The sequence below is a fragment of the Diabrotica virgifera genome, chromosome 2, assembly GCF_917563875.1.
Source record: "Diabrotica virgifera virgifera chromosome 2, PGI_DIABVI_V3a".
Taxonomy (NCBI): Eukaryota; Metazoa; Arthropoda; class Insecta; order Coleoptera; family Chrysomelidae; genus Diabrotica; species Diabrotica virgifera.
Window position 1 is genome coordinate 97640219 of NC_065444.1, and position 18706 is coordinate 97658924.

At 33.8% G+C, this 18706-nt stretch overlaps 1 protein-coding gene across 1 annotated transcript in view; it reads left to right on the forward strand.

The window, feature by feature from the left end:
* Nucleotides 1–18578, forward strand: part of LOC126879570 (zinc finger protein 664-like) — a 42633-nt gene extending 24055 nt beyond the window's left edge. Inside the window, exon 2 of the mRNA XM_050642739.1 lies at nt 9001–18578. Coding sequence (XP_050498696.1) covers nt 9001–10241 — 1241 coding nt within the window. The 3' untranslated portion in view covers nt 10242–18578. The remainder of the gene's footprint in view (nt 1–9000) is intronic.
* Nucleotides 18579–18706: the final 128 nt, after the last annotated feature.

Here is an 18706-nt window from a genome sequence, read left to right on the forward strand (position 1 = left end):
TTTACGTGAAACGTCTATGAGTATGTATGGTTTGTGGATACAATTGTTCAACGTAGTTATATTAATTTAGTAGAAAATTTAAACTCACACTTGACTATTTCTGAACTTCTAATGTCATTTTTAGAAAAACATTCAACATGAGTAGAGATAATGATTGTATAAACTATTATTCGAGTAATCGTGCTGGTCAACTATAACACTATAACCTGACTGATTCGATTTCTGTCACTTTAACAGTGAAACTGGGTTAGGTTCGGTAGAGTTTATAAATTTTAATAATCAGTCGTATTTACTTGAATAAATTCAGTTCTTTTAAGAGCTATTTTTGTATTTTTGGTTTGGTAAGTATTTATTTAATTAAAATACGTCAATAAAATTTGTAAGTATCTGTCAATATGGTTAACTTCTGTCTATGAGTTTGCCAAACGTGTACATATACTATAACTCTGACTTTTCAATCATAGTGTATGAAATTACAGATTAGTATATTTTTTACGAATGTACATTTACATTTTGCAGATGTCTGGAAAATGATCTGAATACCTAATGATCTGAATTCATTAAGTTTACTTTCATTTTAATCACTTAACGACAGCTGACATTAACGATATTTTTTAAATTCCTGTTACTATTAACTTTCGGCCACTTTAACATGGAGACATTCATAATAATATATTTGCTTACTCATTATTTTTGTATTATTAATCTATATCAAATAATTAATTACGGTAGTAATAGGTTTGTTCCAACATGAACTTTTTGGACAGTCCAGAAACCGTCACGAAACTACTTGTACCGTTTGTTGTGCGCATGTTCGTAATTGTATCGCCCAGTTATCGTTCTAGTCCAGAAAGCCACTGCGCATCCGCTAGGAAAAATATTCCGATTCTGATTTTTTGCACAATTTTACTCAAAAAGGACCCCTTTTAACAAATTGGCATCTTGCCAGTTTTTTTTGTTTTTTTCCTAAAATTATTTTTTTTTTGCATGGAACAAAGTTTTTTAAGTTTTTTTGGATCATTCCAAACAGAAAAGGTTTTTAGTGACTTTTTTTGGCATATGTATTATACTGGTGACGTCATCCATCTGCGCGTGATGACGTAATCGATGATTTTTTAAAATGAGAATAGGGGTTGTGTGCTAGCTCATTTGAAAGGTTCTTCAATTCTCTATTCAGGAATATAAACATTTACATAATTATTTATACAGGGTGTCCAAAAATTTTTTATTCATTTAAATTATTTGGCAAAAAAAGAAGAATGTATGTAATTTATTTAATTCAAAATACATTTTACTGCTTTCACAAATCAGAACACAAAGTTTATTTCACAAATAAACATTGCTTTTCGCTTAAATTAAATCTTCAAACTTCCAAGAGGCAGACTGTTATTTGTGAAATAAACATTTTTTAGTTTCCGGGTAACAGTAAAATGTATTTTGAATTAAATAAATTACATACTTTCTTCTTTTTTTTTCAAATAATTTAATTAAAAACTTTTTTTGGACACCCTGTATAAATAATTATGTAAATGTTTATATTACTGAATAGAGAATTGAAGAACCTTTCAAATGAGCTAGCACACGACCCCTATTCTCATTAAAAAATTATCGATTACGTCATCACGCCCAGATGGATGACGTCACTAGTATACCATATATGCCACAATATCACAACTTAAAAATAAAAATCGACCTGTTTCGGGATTTTTCCTTAAACTCGCCGGTTTACGAAATAACGAAATTTATTTCTTTCATTTGCACCATACTGTATACACATGCAACGGTGGAAAATAGTGTGGCGCACGCTTGATTAGCAATTAAAAAACAAAGGAGTTTTGAATATTGTATTGCAAAAAACTCTTCGGGATTTCATAATTTCATCAATCGATGTTTAAAGAATATCTATCTACCTTGGCAACATTCAAATTTTCAGTTTTTCACATAGTTTTTGGGGGTTAAAAATGGCCGATTTGGCAATTTTTCAATTTTTAATCTCTTATATATCAAAAGCTATCAACTTTAGAGAAAAGTCACTAAAGACTTTTTCTGTTTAAAATTATCCAAAAAACCTCAAAAAACTTTGTTCCATGCAAAAAAAAATAATTTTAGGAAAAAAAAAACAAAAAAAAACGTTTAAAAAATTTTTGACCCACTTTTGGTCCTGGCAACATGCAAATTTGTTAAAAGGGGTCCTTTTTGAGTAAGATTGTGCAAAAAATCCGAATCGGAATATTTTTCCTAGCCGATGCGCAATGACTTTCTGAACTACCCCATGGCGGTAATTTGGAAACCGATGTTGGAACGGTTATCTGACTGATAACTGATTTTCTATCATTATCATTTGCCATTTTTGTTGGTGACAGCTTGTGTGCTTTTAGTCGATCACGATTCCCGCTTTCCCTCTTTCGATTTGCATATTAAGCACACAATACATTTTCCTCGGGGGATATGTGCTATGGCCCGATTACTGAAATGATCATCACGAAACCGTTACTAAGGAGCCGTCCATTAATCACGTGATGTTTTTTTTGGCCTTTTTTAACCCCTCTTCCCCCTTTGTGATACATGGTGAGGTTTAAAACTAACCCCCACCCCTACCCCCTATATCACGTGTATTTTTTAGTATCTACAAAAGGTTTCGGCGGTAATCTAGTAAAAGATCATTGGCCCACTTCATAAATCCTTCCTTTGTATATTTTTGTTTCCCGTTAACCCACAATTCATTAAATTCTTTTTGAGCGACACCAGGATTTTTTCCTTTCTTATACTCTGTAAATAGTTCTTAATACAGATCACCTAGCTTAGACATTGTGATGAAAAAAGTACGAAGTTATAAACAGTTTAAACGCATATATTCAGTGACAAAACAACGGAATAAAACTGACAGGATTTTCAGAATTTCCAATTCATCAGATAGTAGGTAACATGTAAAGACTAAAGGCTCGTAAATAAAAAGTCGGAGACGACGACAGAGTCCCGGTCAGTATTGCTATTGTGGAAACATATGCTACATTCACAACAAAACGATTTGAAATGGGTCGCTTCTTATCATTCAAGATAGTTTGGGTGGAACCAATTTGCTGGGTTGTGTATATTATGAAAGAAAAATGGATTTTTTTAAATATTAGTCACAGCAATGTCGCTTTCGATTTTTGTATGCATTTGACGAAAAAATAAATACACGTAACGGGTTGAGTATCGGGCATTTTCCGAAAAAAAAATACACGTGATATATTACTACACCCCCTACCCCCTTGTGATTTTTCCTGATTTTTTATGGACCCCTCCGAGTATCCCTTTCGAGCATCACGTTATTAATGGACAGCCCCTAAGAGATCACAATTCTTGTTGGAACAGTGGGAAGGACGATCCGGTGACGATCATATTTTTGTTGGAACGGATTTTGTTTTCTGCGCAGGAGCGTTACCGTTTCGTGACGGTTCTGTCATGTTGGAACAAACCTAATAGTAACATTTATCACCAATAAATAGGTATATATTATCACAAAAAGAATAACATCACAAACATTTTTTGACACATTCTTACGTAGCGAAAAATCGTGCGGTGGGGTAGTAGTCACATCCGTTTATTTTCAGTATTAACTTAGTTTAGACTTTGTTTTGACTAGAAATTTTTGATTTGATTCGTATGCATATCATCGATGACGCATGGGTATTCTTTAATTTTTCCGACTGTATATCGCTTTTAATCTTCATATTTATAGGGACTGTATGGCAACATCAACTAGAGATTTTTTTACTACTTTTTAATATCTTAAATGTTATCATGCAGCTGTTTGCAACTTGTGAATAAGATCGAATTGTTCGTACCACCTCGCTTAACTAGAACATGTGCGAATATTTCATCTACCGTTTTGATAGATTCAATTATGTAGGGTAATGGATCCAAATATGAGACCCTTTTTTTAAAACTCTTGGTAATCGTAAAGTTTATGGATTCAAGAAGTCTTAAATTAGATACATGTCAGATAATTATGCTATTATATTGCAACAGGTTTAAAATTAATTTTAAACTAACATTTTTTTACCAATAAATTAATTTTTTTAAAATGTCAAAATTTCCAATTTAAAAAAAGGTGTCTTAATATGAGACCATGTGGTATCCTAATATGAGACACCACGTTATACAGGTTAAAAAGGGGATACAAATTATTTTAACACGTTTTTATGGTTATAAACTGTATTGCATGCTGTACACATGATTCTATTGTTCTGAAGCTGTTTCTTTGTGGCATATTTTTTATTTACTATTTTATTGGGAAATAAGCCACAATTTAAATTAAAAATAAAAATTGGAAGTATAAACATAAATTTGATTTTTAACTTAAGTGGTGGCTTATTTCCCAATAAAATAGTAAAAAGACATGATGCTATACTCAAAACATTACAGTACCCTATCTCATACAGTACGTAAATCGTACAGCTGGACATAGGGAATATACAATATACATTGAGAGAATTGTGGCAACTGCGCTAACTGTGTTAGTTGAAGCTTCTGTTTGAGTACGAGTTATTGGTGCAATAGTGCTGTTAGAATGAATAAAATGAGTGTGTGTTAAAGAAAGGCTGTCCATAGATAGATCAAAAACAAAGTTTATGATTAATGAGTTAATAATTTAACTTTACTTTTTAAAATACTATCTATTATTTTAAAAACCAATTTCGAAACTAAACATATTTCCCATTCCAAAATTATTTAGCTACTACATTGTCATATTTTGACATTTATTTATGTCAGCCGAAATAAGTTATCAATTTTGAGGTTAATGCCCCTTAATGCTAACAACCATATTGTCATCGAGAGAGCTCATTTGCCACAATGATCTCAATATAATACAATGTATGTATTTATGCATCTAAATATATACAATGTATGTTCCCTATGTCCAGCAGAACGATTTACGTACTGTATTAGGCACACTTGAGGGTCTCATATTAGGAGCAACCACGTGTGAACTTTTTAGTTCGTATTTTGAGTTTAGGATTGGTTTTTACGCCACTATAATACGTGTTTCTGTAACCAATTTAAGTAGCTAAAAAATTATTACTAAGGTGATTTTTTCTCTCACCTTAAAAATAAAAATTCAGTTTGAGCTACACTGATTAAAAAACTTTTGACTCGCAAAAAACTTAAAAACTTCACTGACTGGTAATACTAAATCACAGACACTCGATTTGTTCACAGAATACTACAAACACTACCAGAGCTAAGTTTTTACCCCACTCAGCAGGCTGCAGCACTTACAAGACTCTAGAGACAGGGGTCTCATATTAGGAACGGGTCTCATAATAGGATCCTTAACCCTACTCTTTTCATTCATACAATCATACCTAAATAGAGTTTTGAGAATAGCGAACTCTCTTTATCATTTACATTTTATTGACAACTTCACCAGTCATTTTAAAAGCAACTTATGAATACTTAATATCTAATTGTATTTTGTAATTTTAAAATGTCTGTCTTGTTTGTTATTTTCATTCAATTCAATATTATGCTTGTACTGTTATTCTAATTATATTTCAGCTCTACTGAAAAAAGTGGATGTTCTCTTTTTATAGAATTGGGTTGGCCGTAAACAACTGATGATATTTAGATTGTAACAATTTTAGTATACATATTAGGTCAGGGTAATAACACAAAAATATACCCTGCGCGTGACACTTTAACAGCCAGGGTACTGATGAGTTTTTTCGACAGGTAATACCTATAAGAACAAATTGTAACTATTTCCTGCGTAGAATCTGGCGGCCATTTTTATTTATAAACAATTTAGTGTCAAAAAACGGCCTTTTTCCCTTTTTTTTTAAATTAATGGAAAACAGTAAGATTTATGGTTTTCTTAGTACATACATCTTCGAGAGAATGGAAAAAGCTTTAAAATGGCGTATTACAAAGTTTAATGCACTCATTTATTGTTAATATAAATGCGAAAAAAGTCAAAATTTAAAAAAAATTAATTTCGCAATAACTATTGTAAAAAGAAGTATAGAGCTTTGAAATTTTTGTCAAATGAGAGTTCTTTGGTGATTAATATGTGACAAAAATTTCAAAGCGATTCATTCAATTGTTTAAATTTTATTCAAATCGTTTATCCCAGAGAGCTTTTTTTTGCAATAACATAAGTCAGAAAAAAATAATGTTAGAACCATTCTACAGGTGTCAAATGAAAGAGCATGAACTAAACTTCCAAATTGGTTTAAAAAAAGTGAATAACAATGCACTTATTAGTAATAAATAATTACGCAAAAGTATCCTCAATTTTTCTTTTTTTGAATCCTTTAAACTTTTTGAATAAGTTTTTTCAAAAAATATATTTTTTACCGTTTTTTAGGTGCATAACTACCAAGTAATGTTATTTATATTATAATTGATAAAAAATTTAATAAATATATATAATTTATTATATAAAAAAATAAAAAGTTTATAATGAAAAATTGAACATCTTCTTCTTCTTCAGGTGCCATCTCCGCTACGGAGGTTGGCAATCATCATAGCTATTTTAATTTTTGAGGCAGTAGCTCTAAATAGTTGTTTTGAGCTGCATCCAAACCATTCTCTCAGGTTCTTCAGCCATGAAATTCGTCTTCTGCCGATGCTTCTTCTGCCATCTATCTTTCCCTGCATTATGAGTCGCAGGATGCCATACTTCTCGCCCCGCATCACATGTCCGAGGTACTGTAGTTTTCTTTCTTTAATTGTCAGTTCAACTTCCTTCTCTTTACCTATTCTTCTCAGTACTTCATTGTTCGTAACTCTATCTACCCAGGAAACCCTCATAATTCTTCTATACGTCCACATTTCAAAGGCGTTAAGTCGTCTCATTGTCTCTACATTTAACGTCCATGATTCCAGTCCATAGTATAGTACACTATATACGTAGCATTTTGTTAGGCGTACTTTAAGAGCTAATGTTAAATCTTTACTACATAGGACCTTTTTCATTTTCATAAAATTAGAACGTGCTTTCTCGATTCTGACTTTGATTTCTGCAGTGTAGTCATTATTTTCGGTTATAAGTGTCCCTAGGTAAGTGTACTTTTTTACTCTTTCGATCTGCTGGCCCTCTACTATCAAGATTTCGTTAGTATTATGGTTGTTTTTACTAATTTTCATAAACTTTGTCTTTTTGATATTGAGAGAGAGTCCGTACTCCCTACTACACCTTACTATTTTACTCATGAGTATTTGCAGGTCTTGTAAATTATCGGCTATTATTACTGTATCATCTGCATATCTGATGTTGTTAACTAAGACTCCATTTACTCTTATGCCGACTGTTTCATCTTCCAGAGTTTCTCGCATTACCTCTTCAGAATAAGCGTTAAATAATAGAGGTGATAGTATGCAGCCTTGCCTGACTCCTCTTTTTATTTCCATTTCTTCAGATGTTTCTGTTTCAATTCTTATTATTGCTCGCTGATTGTAATAGAGATGTGTTATTAGTCTTAAATCTCTTTCATCTAGGTTTTTAGTTTTTAGAATTTCCATGAGTCGGTCATGTTTTATTTTATCAAACGCTTTATTGCAGTCTATAAAACAGACGTAAAGAGAACGGTTAACATCCAAACATCTCTGTGTCAGCACGTTGAAGGAGAATAATGCCTCTCTGGTGCCCATTCCATTGCGGAACCCATATTGAGTGTCACTAATATCCAGCTCCAGTTTAGAGTGTACTCTGGCGTGGATAATTTTCAGCAGAATTTTCAAGGTATGTGACATTAAGCTTATGGTTCGGTAGTCACTGCATTCTTTGGCATTCACTTTTTTTGGCAAACACACAAATGCTGATGTCAACATTTCTCTAGGGATGATTCCCGTAGTATAGATAGCGTTGAACAGTTCTACTATTATGTCCAGGTTTTTCTCGTTGACCAACTTTATCAGCTCGCTAGGTAATTCATCTGGACCAGCAGATTTATTGGTTTTCATAGAGTTTATTGCCTGACTAACCTCTGATTTGGATATCTCTGGGCCTACATCTCCGGTTTGGCTATCTACGGATGTACTAGCTTCTCTCTGGTCATGAAATAGTTCCTCGATGTACTCTTTCCATCGTCGTAGTTTTCGTTCTGTCTCTATTATAGTATTTCCGTTTTTGTCGAGCAATATATTTGAGGTTCTTCTATTTCCTATTCCGGCTAGTTCTTTGACTTTTTTATGTAGGTTGAAGTTGTCATATATGTTTTGAAGTTCTTCTATTTCTTTACATTTTTCAGAGAAGTAGGTTTCTTTAGCCTCCCTAATTTTTCTTCTTATTTGGTTTTGAAGCTGTTTATAGCGAGTCTTATTAATTGTTTTGTTTTTTCTTCTTTCATTCATCAACTCTAGAATTTCCTCCGTCATCCAAATTGAACATACTTTTGCGTAATTATTTATTAGTAATAAATACATTTTTTATTCACTTTTTTAAACCAATGTGAAAGTTTTGCTCATGCTCTTCCATTTGACACGTATAGAATGGTCCTAACATTATTTTTTCTGACTTGTTATTGCAAAAAAAAATTTAAACAATTGAATGAATCGCTTTGAAATTTTTGTCACATATTAAGCACCAAAGAACCCTCATTTGACAAAAATTTCGAAGCTATATACTTATTTTTAGAATAGTTATTGCAAAATTAATTTTTTTTTAATTTCGACCTTTTTTCGCAATTATATTAACAATAAATGAGAGTATTAAACTTTGTCATACGCCATTTTAAAGCTTTTTCCATTCTCTCGAAGATGTTTGTACTAAGAAAACCATAAGTCTTACTGTTTTCCATTAATTTGCAAAAAAAGGAAAAAAACCGTTCTTTGACACTAAATTGTTTAAAAATAAAAATGGCCGCCAGATCCTACGCAGGAAATATATAATTTGTTCTTACAGGTATTACCTGTCTGTTGGCTGTTGAAGTGTCATGGGAAAAGCCTTATTACCCTGGACTATATTACAGATATAATTTTTGGCGAAAAAATATATGTTAGTTTTTATTTTAGGTTTTCCCCCAGAAGAGAACACACTGAAAAGTATAGAAACAATAGAACAACATATGAGTCAATCCGTTGAAGAAAATTCATTGACATGTGACACATTGGAAATTATGAAAACAATACTCTCAGAACAACACATGGGTCAACCCATTGATGAAAATACATTAACATGTGAAATTTGTTTTAAGCAGTTCGCTAGAAAACGTAATTTAATAACACATTTGAGACTGCACACTGGAGAAACGCCACACAACTGTGGAATTTGTTTTAAGCCGTTTACTACAGCAAGTACCTTGAAAAATCATATGATATTGCACACTTCACCTGGAGTCTACAAGTGTGAAACTTGCTTTAAACAGTATTCGACAGAAAAGTGTTTAAAAGAACATTTGAAACTGCACACTGGAGACGCGCCTTTTAAGTGTGAAATTTGTTTTAAGCTGTTTACTGCATCAAGTCATTTGAAAAGTCATATGATATGGCACACTGGAGAAACGCCTTACAAGTGTATAATTTGTTTTAAGCCCTTTACTACAGCAAATAATTTGAAAAGTCATATGAAATTGCATACTGGAGAAAAACCGCACCAGTGTGAAATTTGTCTTAAGCAATTTGTTGAAAAGTCAAAATTGAAGAATCATCTGAGACTGCACACTGGTGAAACTCCTCACAAGTGTGAAATTTGCTTTAAGCCGTTTACTACAGCAACTACCTTGAAAAATCATATGGTATTGCACACTACACCTAGAGTCTACAAGTGTGAAACTTGTTTTAAAGAATGTTCTACAGCCAAGAGTTTAAAAGAACATTTGAAAGTACACACTGGAGAAACGCCACACAAGTGTGAAATTTGTTTTAAGACGTTAACTTCAGCAACTTTTTTGAAGAAGCATATGATATTGCACACTACACCTCAAGTCCTCAAGTGTGAAACTTGTTTGAAACAGTTCTCTACAGCAAGTCATTTGAAAGTACATTTGAAACTGCACACTGGAGAAACGCCTTACAAGTGTGAAATTTGTTCTAAGCAATTTAGTCAATCAGGTTATTTAAAAAAACATTTGAGAGTGCACACTGGAGAAAAACCTCACCAGTGTGAAATTTGTCTTAAGCAATTTGTTGAAAAGTCTAAATTGAAAAAGCATTTGAGACTACACACTGGAGAAACTCCTTACAAGTGTGAAATTTGTTTTAAGCTGCTTACTACAGCAAATCGTTTGAAAAGTCATATGAAATTGCACACTTGAAGCTGTTTTCCTGGGCAGGTTCCTTTTTTTATTTATTAAACACCAATAAGATGCTTAAAAACATTACAATATGATCAAATAACATGATCAATTAGCAACTTATTTCTAACCTAAATTACCTACTACTAAAAACTTAAGACTAAGGACAAACTCAGTAGCACCCCTTAGGTTCTGTTAATTTATTGCACAAATGTTAACCCGTATCATCACTGGCACCGTGCACTACTTTTCACTTAACTAACTCGAAGGGTTTCTTCCTCTTGAGTCTTCTAGCTAGATCCGTGTAGTCGAGGAGCTGGATGACCTCAACATTGACGTGTTGAAGAAGTCGTTGTTCGTGAATCTTGGCAAATTTTACAACAATGGTCTTGGTCTCAACTATCCATGTCTAGGTCCCTATGGAGGTCACTGTACCTATAGTACCAAGGAGCGTTGACAATGCTCCTTAGCACTTTGTTTTGGAATCGCTGGATGATGTCTAAATTACTGTTATAGTTGTTCCATTTTATCTTTGCCCATGCGCCATGATTCATTTTCAAACAAATTGAACCAAAACAGAAAGTGAAACGTATGTCGATGTGTATATACATTTTATATGCTACATACTATATATTATACACATCCACGTGCGTTTCACTTTATGTTTTGATTTAATTTGTTTGAAAATGAATCATGACGCATGGCAAAGATAAAATGAACAACTATACTAGCGCAGCCCCATAGCTGGATGTCATATGTCCATATAGGTTTTAGAATCTGTATATACAAAAGTATTTTGTTGTAGAATGACAGAGTGGATTGTCTTCCCAATAGCCAAAACATTTTTTTATAATTCATGTTAAGCTGTTCTCGTTTCTTTTTAACATGAGCCCTCCAGCGTAGCCTAGCGTCTAAAGCGCTGGTTTCCTCGAAAGCGGCACCGACAAACTGCGACCATAGCACTGTGATGAATTACGTCAGATTACGGTGAAAAATTCAAGGTTCTTCACTGCGGCAATGGAATGAGCAAGCTCAGCAAGCGGTGGCTTCCAACGCATGCTTGGAAACCACTATTATTTTGCATGGTACAGATTTTTATGATGTCATTCATCGCAGTGTTACGATCGCAGGTTGTCGGCATCGCTTTCGAGGAAACCAGCGCTTAATGTAGTATCCAAATATTTTGCGGTATTGGCATATGGTATCTGAGTATTATTTACGTTAACAGGAATGTATTGTTTTTCTTGTTTGTAAAATTTATATGCACTGACTTCATTTCATTTAATTTAATTCGCCAGCATTTAGTCCACTTGTTAAGTCTGTTAACAGAGATTTGTAGTTCATGGTATTCACCTACGGCCAAGACGGCAGTATCATCAGCAAAGGTAGCTAGGTGAAGATGATCTACTTCAGGGATATCACTAGTGTATAATAGGTATAGGACCGGCCGGCGGCCCTGTCACACTACCTTGTGGTACACCTGCGTTGATTTATTTTAGTTCCGAGTAGGCTTCTTCCTGCTTAACCCTAAAAACTCTATCTGATACATAAGATTCCAATAATTCCGTGTATTGTCTTGGCAAAATCCTGATTAATTTGTATTTAAGTCCTTCGTGCCATACCTTATCAAAAGCTTGCGCCACGTCGAGGAAGACAGCGGAGCAAACTTTCTTTCCTTTCAGCGACTTCTCTATTATATCCTTTATTCTATGGACTTGGTCGATAGTTGAATGACTTTCTCGAAACCTTTCACAACTGGTGTGATGGAATTAGAGCCTTCCCGTCTATGAGAGGTTTCAGCCTTTTCACCAAAAGCTTCTCGTACAGCTTCGAAATTACGGGTAGTAATGAAATCGGCCTGTACGATGATACTGTATTTGGTTGTTTTCCTGGTTCAAGGATCATTATGATCTCAGCCACTTTCCATATCTTGGGAATATATCTTAACACATTCACGGACACGCTTCACGTGTAGCCACATGTTCTTATGGAGTAAGTGACTTCATATGCGGTCATGTCCGTGAATGTGTTAATCTGAACGAGGCATTTATAAGGTATGTCAGTTTTACTATGGATTTTCTAGGAAGTTGTTTTAAGATTTCTCCAGTAATTAAGTCAAACCCAGGTGCTTTCCTGGGGTTCATCGGCTACTTCTTTTGGAGTAACTAGTTTAATTGCACCTTCTTCCTGTGACATTTTCCCGTTGAAGTGTGTTATGATCTTCATTTGGCTGGAATGTTTCCTCGAGATATTCAGCAAATTTATTAGCCTTCTCTAAATTGCATTTTGCCCAGCTTCCATCTGTATTTCTTAGTGGAGCATTTTGTATTATCGGTCGTTTTAATTTCTTAGTGACTCTCCAGAGGAAATAATCAGTTGTGCTTTCATTTGTCAATTCTCTTAGGATATACAGGTCATATATGGCACACTGGAGAAACGCCTTACATGTGTAAAATTTGTTTTAAGCCTTTTACTACAGCAACTACCTTAAACAATAATATATTGCACACTACATCTAGAGTCTACAAGCGTGAAACTTGTTTTAAACAGTATTCTACAGCAAAAGTTTAAAAGAAAATTTGAAAGTACATACTGGAGAAACGCCTTACAAGTGTGAAATTTGTTTTAAGCCGTTTACTACAGCAAGTTTCTTGAAAAAGCATATGATATTGCACACTACACCTTAAGTCCACAAGTGTGAAACTTTCTTTAAACAGTTCTCTACAGCAAGTCATTTGAAAGTACATTTGAGACTGCACACTGGAGAAACGCCTTACAAGTGTGAAATTTGTTCTAAGTCATTTAGTCAGGTTATTAAAAATACATTTGAGAGTGCACACTGGAAAAAACATCACCAGTGTGAAATTTGTCTTAAGCAATTTGTTGAAAACTCAAAATTGAAGAATCATTTGAGACTGCACACTGGAGAAACTCCTTACAAGTGTAAAATTTGTTTTAAGCTGTTTACTACAGCAAGTCATTTGAAAACTCGTATGAGATCACACACTTGAAGCTGTTTTCCCAGGCAGGTCACTAGAAACAACATAATTATGAGATTGCCCACTACATCTGGAGTCTACAAGTGTGAAATTTATTTTAACCTTTAAACCAGTGATGGGCAAAGTACGGCCCGCGGGCCAATTTCCGGCCCGCGAAAGTATTTAATCCGGCCCGCCGAGGATCCATCGACATGGATAGTATATGGCCCGCTTTAACACAAAACGCATTTTTTCTATAATTTTGGACCTTGAATTCCTTAAATTTTCTGGCCCCCCATTAAAAAAATTTGCCCACCACTGCTTTAAACCCTTGCTGGGGTACTGGAGTATTTATTGTGGAGTTTTATTATGATTCTTGGAATTGTAAAGATTTATCGCCGACCCTCCATCTACCTTCCTAAAATGCTATTAGGCTCGACATAGTGTATGTTTCGTTCAGTTGCTCCCGATACGCTACGCTACATAGACGTGTTGGAGTCCAGTAGTACTTAGCTTGGCCAACTTTACCAGTATATCTTCCGGAAGATATCAAGAGTATTTTGAAGGAAGGTGGACCTAATGAAATTCAAGACGAACTCATGCAAATTCAGCCAGGTGCAGTTTCTGTGTGCGAACCCGAGACCGCAAGAGCCGAACGAGGTGCAATGTGTGCAAAAAATTCAGCTGTGCAGAACATCAAATTAAAGTTTGTCCAGGATGTTCTGAGAAACAATAATGTTCACAGAGTAATTAAAATTCGTTAGTTACATTTGTGTTTTTTGATTTATTTTTTAATGGGGTACTAGTGTATCCCAGGGTAGTGTAAGTGTAATTTTAAATATGGGTAGCGTTTAAAAGTTAAGCAGTATTCTACAGGAAGTAGTTTAAAAGTGTGATAGGACTGGTCCTATACCTATTATACACTAGTGATATCCCTGAAGTAGATCATAACACAATAGCTACCTTTGCAGGTGATACTGCCGTAGGTGAAGACCCAGCAAGAAAACTACAAATCTCTGTTAACAGACTTAACAACTGGACTAAATGCTGGCGAATTAAATGAAATAAAGTTAGTGCATATTAATTTTACAAACAAGAAAAAACAAGACATTCCTGTTAAAGTAAATAATACCCAAATATTTAGGTATTACATTTTACATTCGACGCTAGGCTACGCTGGAGGGCCCATGTTAAAAAAAATAAGAGAACAGCTTAATACGAAAGTATAAAAAATGTTTTGGCTGTTGGGAAGACAATCCACTCTGTCAATCTACAACAAAATACTTTTGCATAAACAGATTCTAAAACCTATATGGACATGGGGCTGCGCTAGTAATAGTAATTTAGACATCATCCAGCGATTCCAAAACAAAGTGCTAAGGAGCATTGTCAACGCTCCTTATAGTACTATAGGAACAGTGACCTCCATATAGGGACCTAGACATGGACACTGTTAACAAGCAAGACCATTGAAAAATTTACCAAGAGTCACGAATAAAGACTTCTTCAACACGTCAATGTTGAGGCCATTGAGCTCCTTGACAACGCGGATCTAGAAGGCTCAAGAGGAAGAAACCCTTTGGGTTAGTTAAGTGAAAAGTAGTGCACGGTGCAAGTGACGGTACAGGTTAATATTTGTGCAATAAATTAACGGAACCTAAGGGCTACTAGTGAGTTTGTCCTTAGTCTTAAGTTTTTAGTAGTAATTTAGGTTAGAATTAAGTTGCACATTGATCCATACTATTTGATCAGATTGTAATGTTCTTAAGCATCTGATAGGTGTTTAATAAAAAAAATCTGAGACTGCACACTGGAGAAACGGCTCACAAAAAAAGCACATACGTAGACTGTTGTAAAAGATTACATGCAAATACAATTCTGAGATTAACGTTATCAAGTGGTATTTATACAGCGTGGGCCAAAGAAAAGAGTCCACCCCGATATCTGGCAGTAGTTATTAGATTTTAAGAAAATTCCGAAACAGGTCGATTTTTGATCTAAGGGGGACACATTTTTCCGGTACATACATCTGTCATTTGTCAAACCCTTTCCTTCCACTTCCCCTACCCCTTATTTTTAAATAGGGAATAGGGGTTGTGCTAGCTCATTTGAAAGGGTGTTTCTCTATTCAGTAACATAAACATTAACATAATTAGATAAAAGGCATATTTAATTTCGATTCAGAGATCATTACCATCTTTCTATGGACCATTTCGAACTCTTTTCTTCTCATCAGGAAAGCACTGTAATGATGCTCTGAATCGAAATTAGACACCTTTGCCATTCATGCCAATTATAAAATATAATTAACATTAAGACGCGATAGTGACCTCTATTAACAAAATGTCGAAACCCAAAAGACTCCATTTTCAAACAAATAAATGTTTAAAAATAAAATCTTTGGATTTCTTAATTCGGAAACAGATTCTCTCTTATACCTATTCCCATCCTTCTAAAATTGCAAGGAATAAAGGGTGATGAATGTAGATACATGGGGAGTCTAAATAGTTGCACTCCACAAGATATCAATTCACCGAGGTAAAGATCAACAAATCTGCTTCCTGGTACTCAATACGTGAGTAAAAACGCAGGTAGATAAAAGGCATTATATTTAATTTCGATTCAGAGATCATTACCATCTTTCTATGGACCATTTCGAACTCTTTTGTTCTCATCTTTTGGGTTTCGACATTTTGTTAATAGAGGTCGCTATCGCGTCTTAATGTTAATTATATTTTGTAATTGGCATGAATGGCAAAGGTGTCTAATTTCGATTCAGAGCATCATTACAGTGCTTTCCTGATGAGAAGAAAAGAGTTCGAAATGGTCCATAGAAAGATGGTAATGATCTCTGAATCGAAATTAAATATAATGCCTTTTATCTACCTGCGTTTTTACTCACGTATTGAGTACCAGGAAGCAGATTTGTTGATCTTTACCTCGGTGAATTGATATGTTGTGGAGTGTAACCAGAGAACAATAACCACATATACAATAACCACCATATGTGGTTATTGTTCTCTGGTGCAACTATTTAGACTCCCCATGTCTCTACATTAATCACCCTTTATTCCTTGCAATTTTAAAAGAATGGGAATAGGTATAATTAAGAGAGAATCTGTTTCCGAAATAAGAAATCCAAAGATTTTATTATTTTTAAACATTTATTTGTTTGAAAATGGAGTCTTTTGGGTTTCGACATTTTATTAACATAATTATTTATACAGGGTGTCCAAGAAAAAAATATTTTAATTAAGTAAATTAATTTACACAAAAAGAGGAATGTATGAAATTTATTTAATTCAAAATACAGTGGAACCCCGATAACCCGGAAGTCCGGCTAACCCGGACCGATTTTCATCAGACAAACATTTTAACAAATAAACAATTTAACAATTTTATCAAATAAAATTGTATGTAGGTAAAATAATATTTGAGAGATAATGTGTATTTGTGTAATTTGAACTATTCGCGGTGTGCAAGTACTTGGAAGGGAAGCGAGAAACGATCGTGCGCGAGTCGCGGAGAAATATTGCAACTATCTTAAATAATTCATATTGTCAATTGAAATTGTCAAATTGACGTATATTTCATACTTTCTGTCATTGAAGCAGAAAAATTATATATTGCTCCACAATATTGATATGATATGCAATTATTATATAAAGGTAAATTTAATTAATTGTATTTTGCTTGCAGTACTGCATTTTAATAACTAATTTTATTTACTACATACAATTGTTTACGTTTGCATAACATAACCTGCATCTTATTTTTTCTTATTATTTTTTTGGACTATGGCCTTGACAATTATCCAGCAACCAGGACTAATATAATTGGCCAATATAATTAAAAGTGCGAATAAAAGTACAGAGCGTAGAAATAGAGGTCGCTTTGCCGAACTTGCACGGTCCCAATACGATAGTAAAAATGATTCATGGCACACGGCGGCGGCAGAGCGACCGTCTCGGCTTATCGGAAGCAACAGGCACCTGTCTGTATTTCTTTATTTATTTCAAACTGTTTTAGCATTGTTTAAAATAGACTAAAAGACTATTTAACAAATTTTTTTTTAAAACAATGGTCTTAGTCTGTTCTTAAATAACATAACATTGTTCCTTGTGACCCTATTGTATGTAGTAATGTAGTACAGTCGTATTGTTCACTTCCGTTTCTGTAATCGTGCTTCAGATAGTGTTTGCGTGTTTTTTGTCTACGTAATGGCAACAAAACGTTAAAATGTTGTAGTGACAATGGAAAAGAAACTAAGCATTAGGTAGGATTGATAAAGGCGAATCTTTAAAATCAATTTATTGAAACATCATATGGTGTCGGTACATCTACAGTATGACTGAGTTTTTTACCAAGAAATGAGCAATAATCCACACTATACAACTATAAGTAATTTAGATGTGTTATGTACTGTGCATATGTGTCTCATGTTTTGTAATTATAATGGAGTTTATCTGTAAGTATACCGTATTTTATTAATCTTTACCATATTCTCCGGCTAACCCGGATCGGCCGCGGTGCGGTCCCATTAATCCGAGTTATCGAGGTTCCACTGTACATTCTATTGCTGTCACAAAACAGAAAAAATGTTTTTTGATAAATAAACATGGCTTTTCGCTTAATTTCAATGTTTAAGCTGCCACCCCTCTGCCTCTTGGTAGATTGAATATTTAATTTAAGCAACAAACAATGTTTATTTATCAAATAAACATAATTTTTTGTTTTCTGTCTGTAGTAAAATGTATTATGAGTTTAATAAATTACATAAGTTCTTCTTTTTGTGTCAATTAATTTAATTAAAAATAATTTTTCTTGGACACCCTGTATAAATAATTAGGCCAATATTAATATTACTGAATAGAGAATTGAATAACCTTTTAAATGAGCTAGCACCCGACCCCTATTCCCTATTTAAAAATAAGGGTGGGGGAATTGGAAGGGAGCGGACTGACAGATGTATGTACCGTAAAAATGTGTCTGCCTTAGATAAAAAATCGACCTGTTTCGGCAATTCCTTAAAATCTAATAACTACTGCCAAGTATCGGGGTGGACTCTTTTCTTTGACCCACACTGTATATCTAAAAAAATCTTCCCATAAGTTATTCTTTCAAAAATTTTCATTCGATTAAGTATTAAACATTGATTTATTACAAAAACACTGCTTTCACCTTTCACATGACTGTAGTGTTTAGCATTTTGGTAACAAATTGGAATATTTGAATGTTTTAGTAAAACTATGATTTTTGTCTTATTGTTATTAGCGCAATTTTTTAAGGAACTTTAGTATTTTTTATGTAGATAGTATGTACCTACTTTTAAAATAATTTTAAGTTATAGTATAATTATTCAATAAAACATTAAATTGTCTTTCTGTTGTTTTAATTTCCTGCGAAATTTCATATTGGCAAATAAACCAGGGTAGGTTATCTGTACCTTTATTCAAAAATCCCGCAAAATTTGTAGTTTGAAATTCCCGCGTAGTCATGTTACGAACT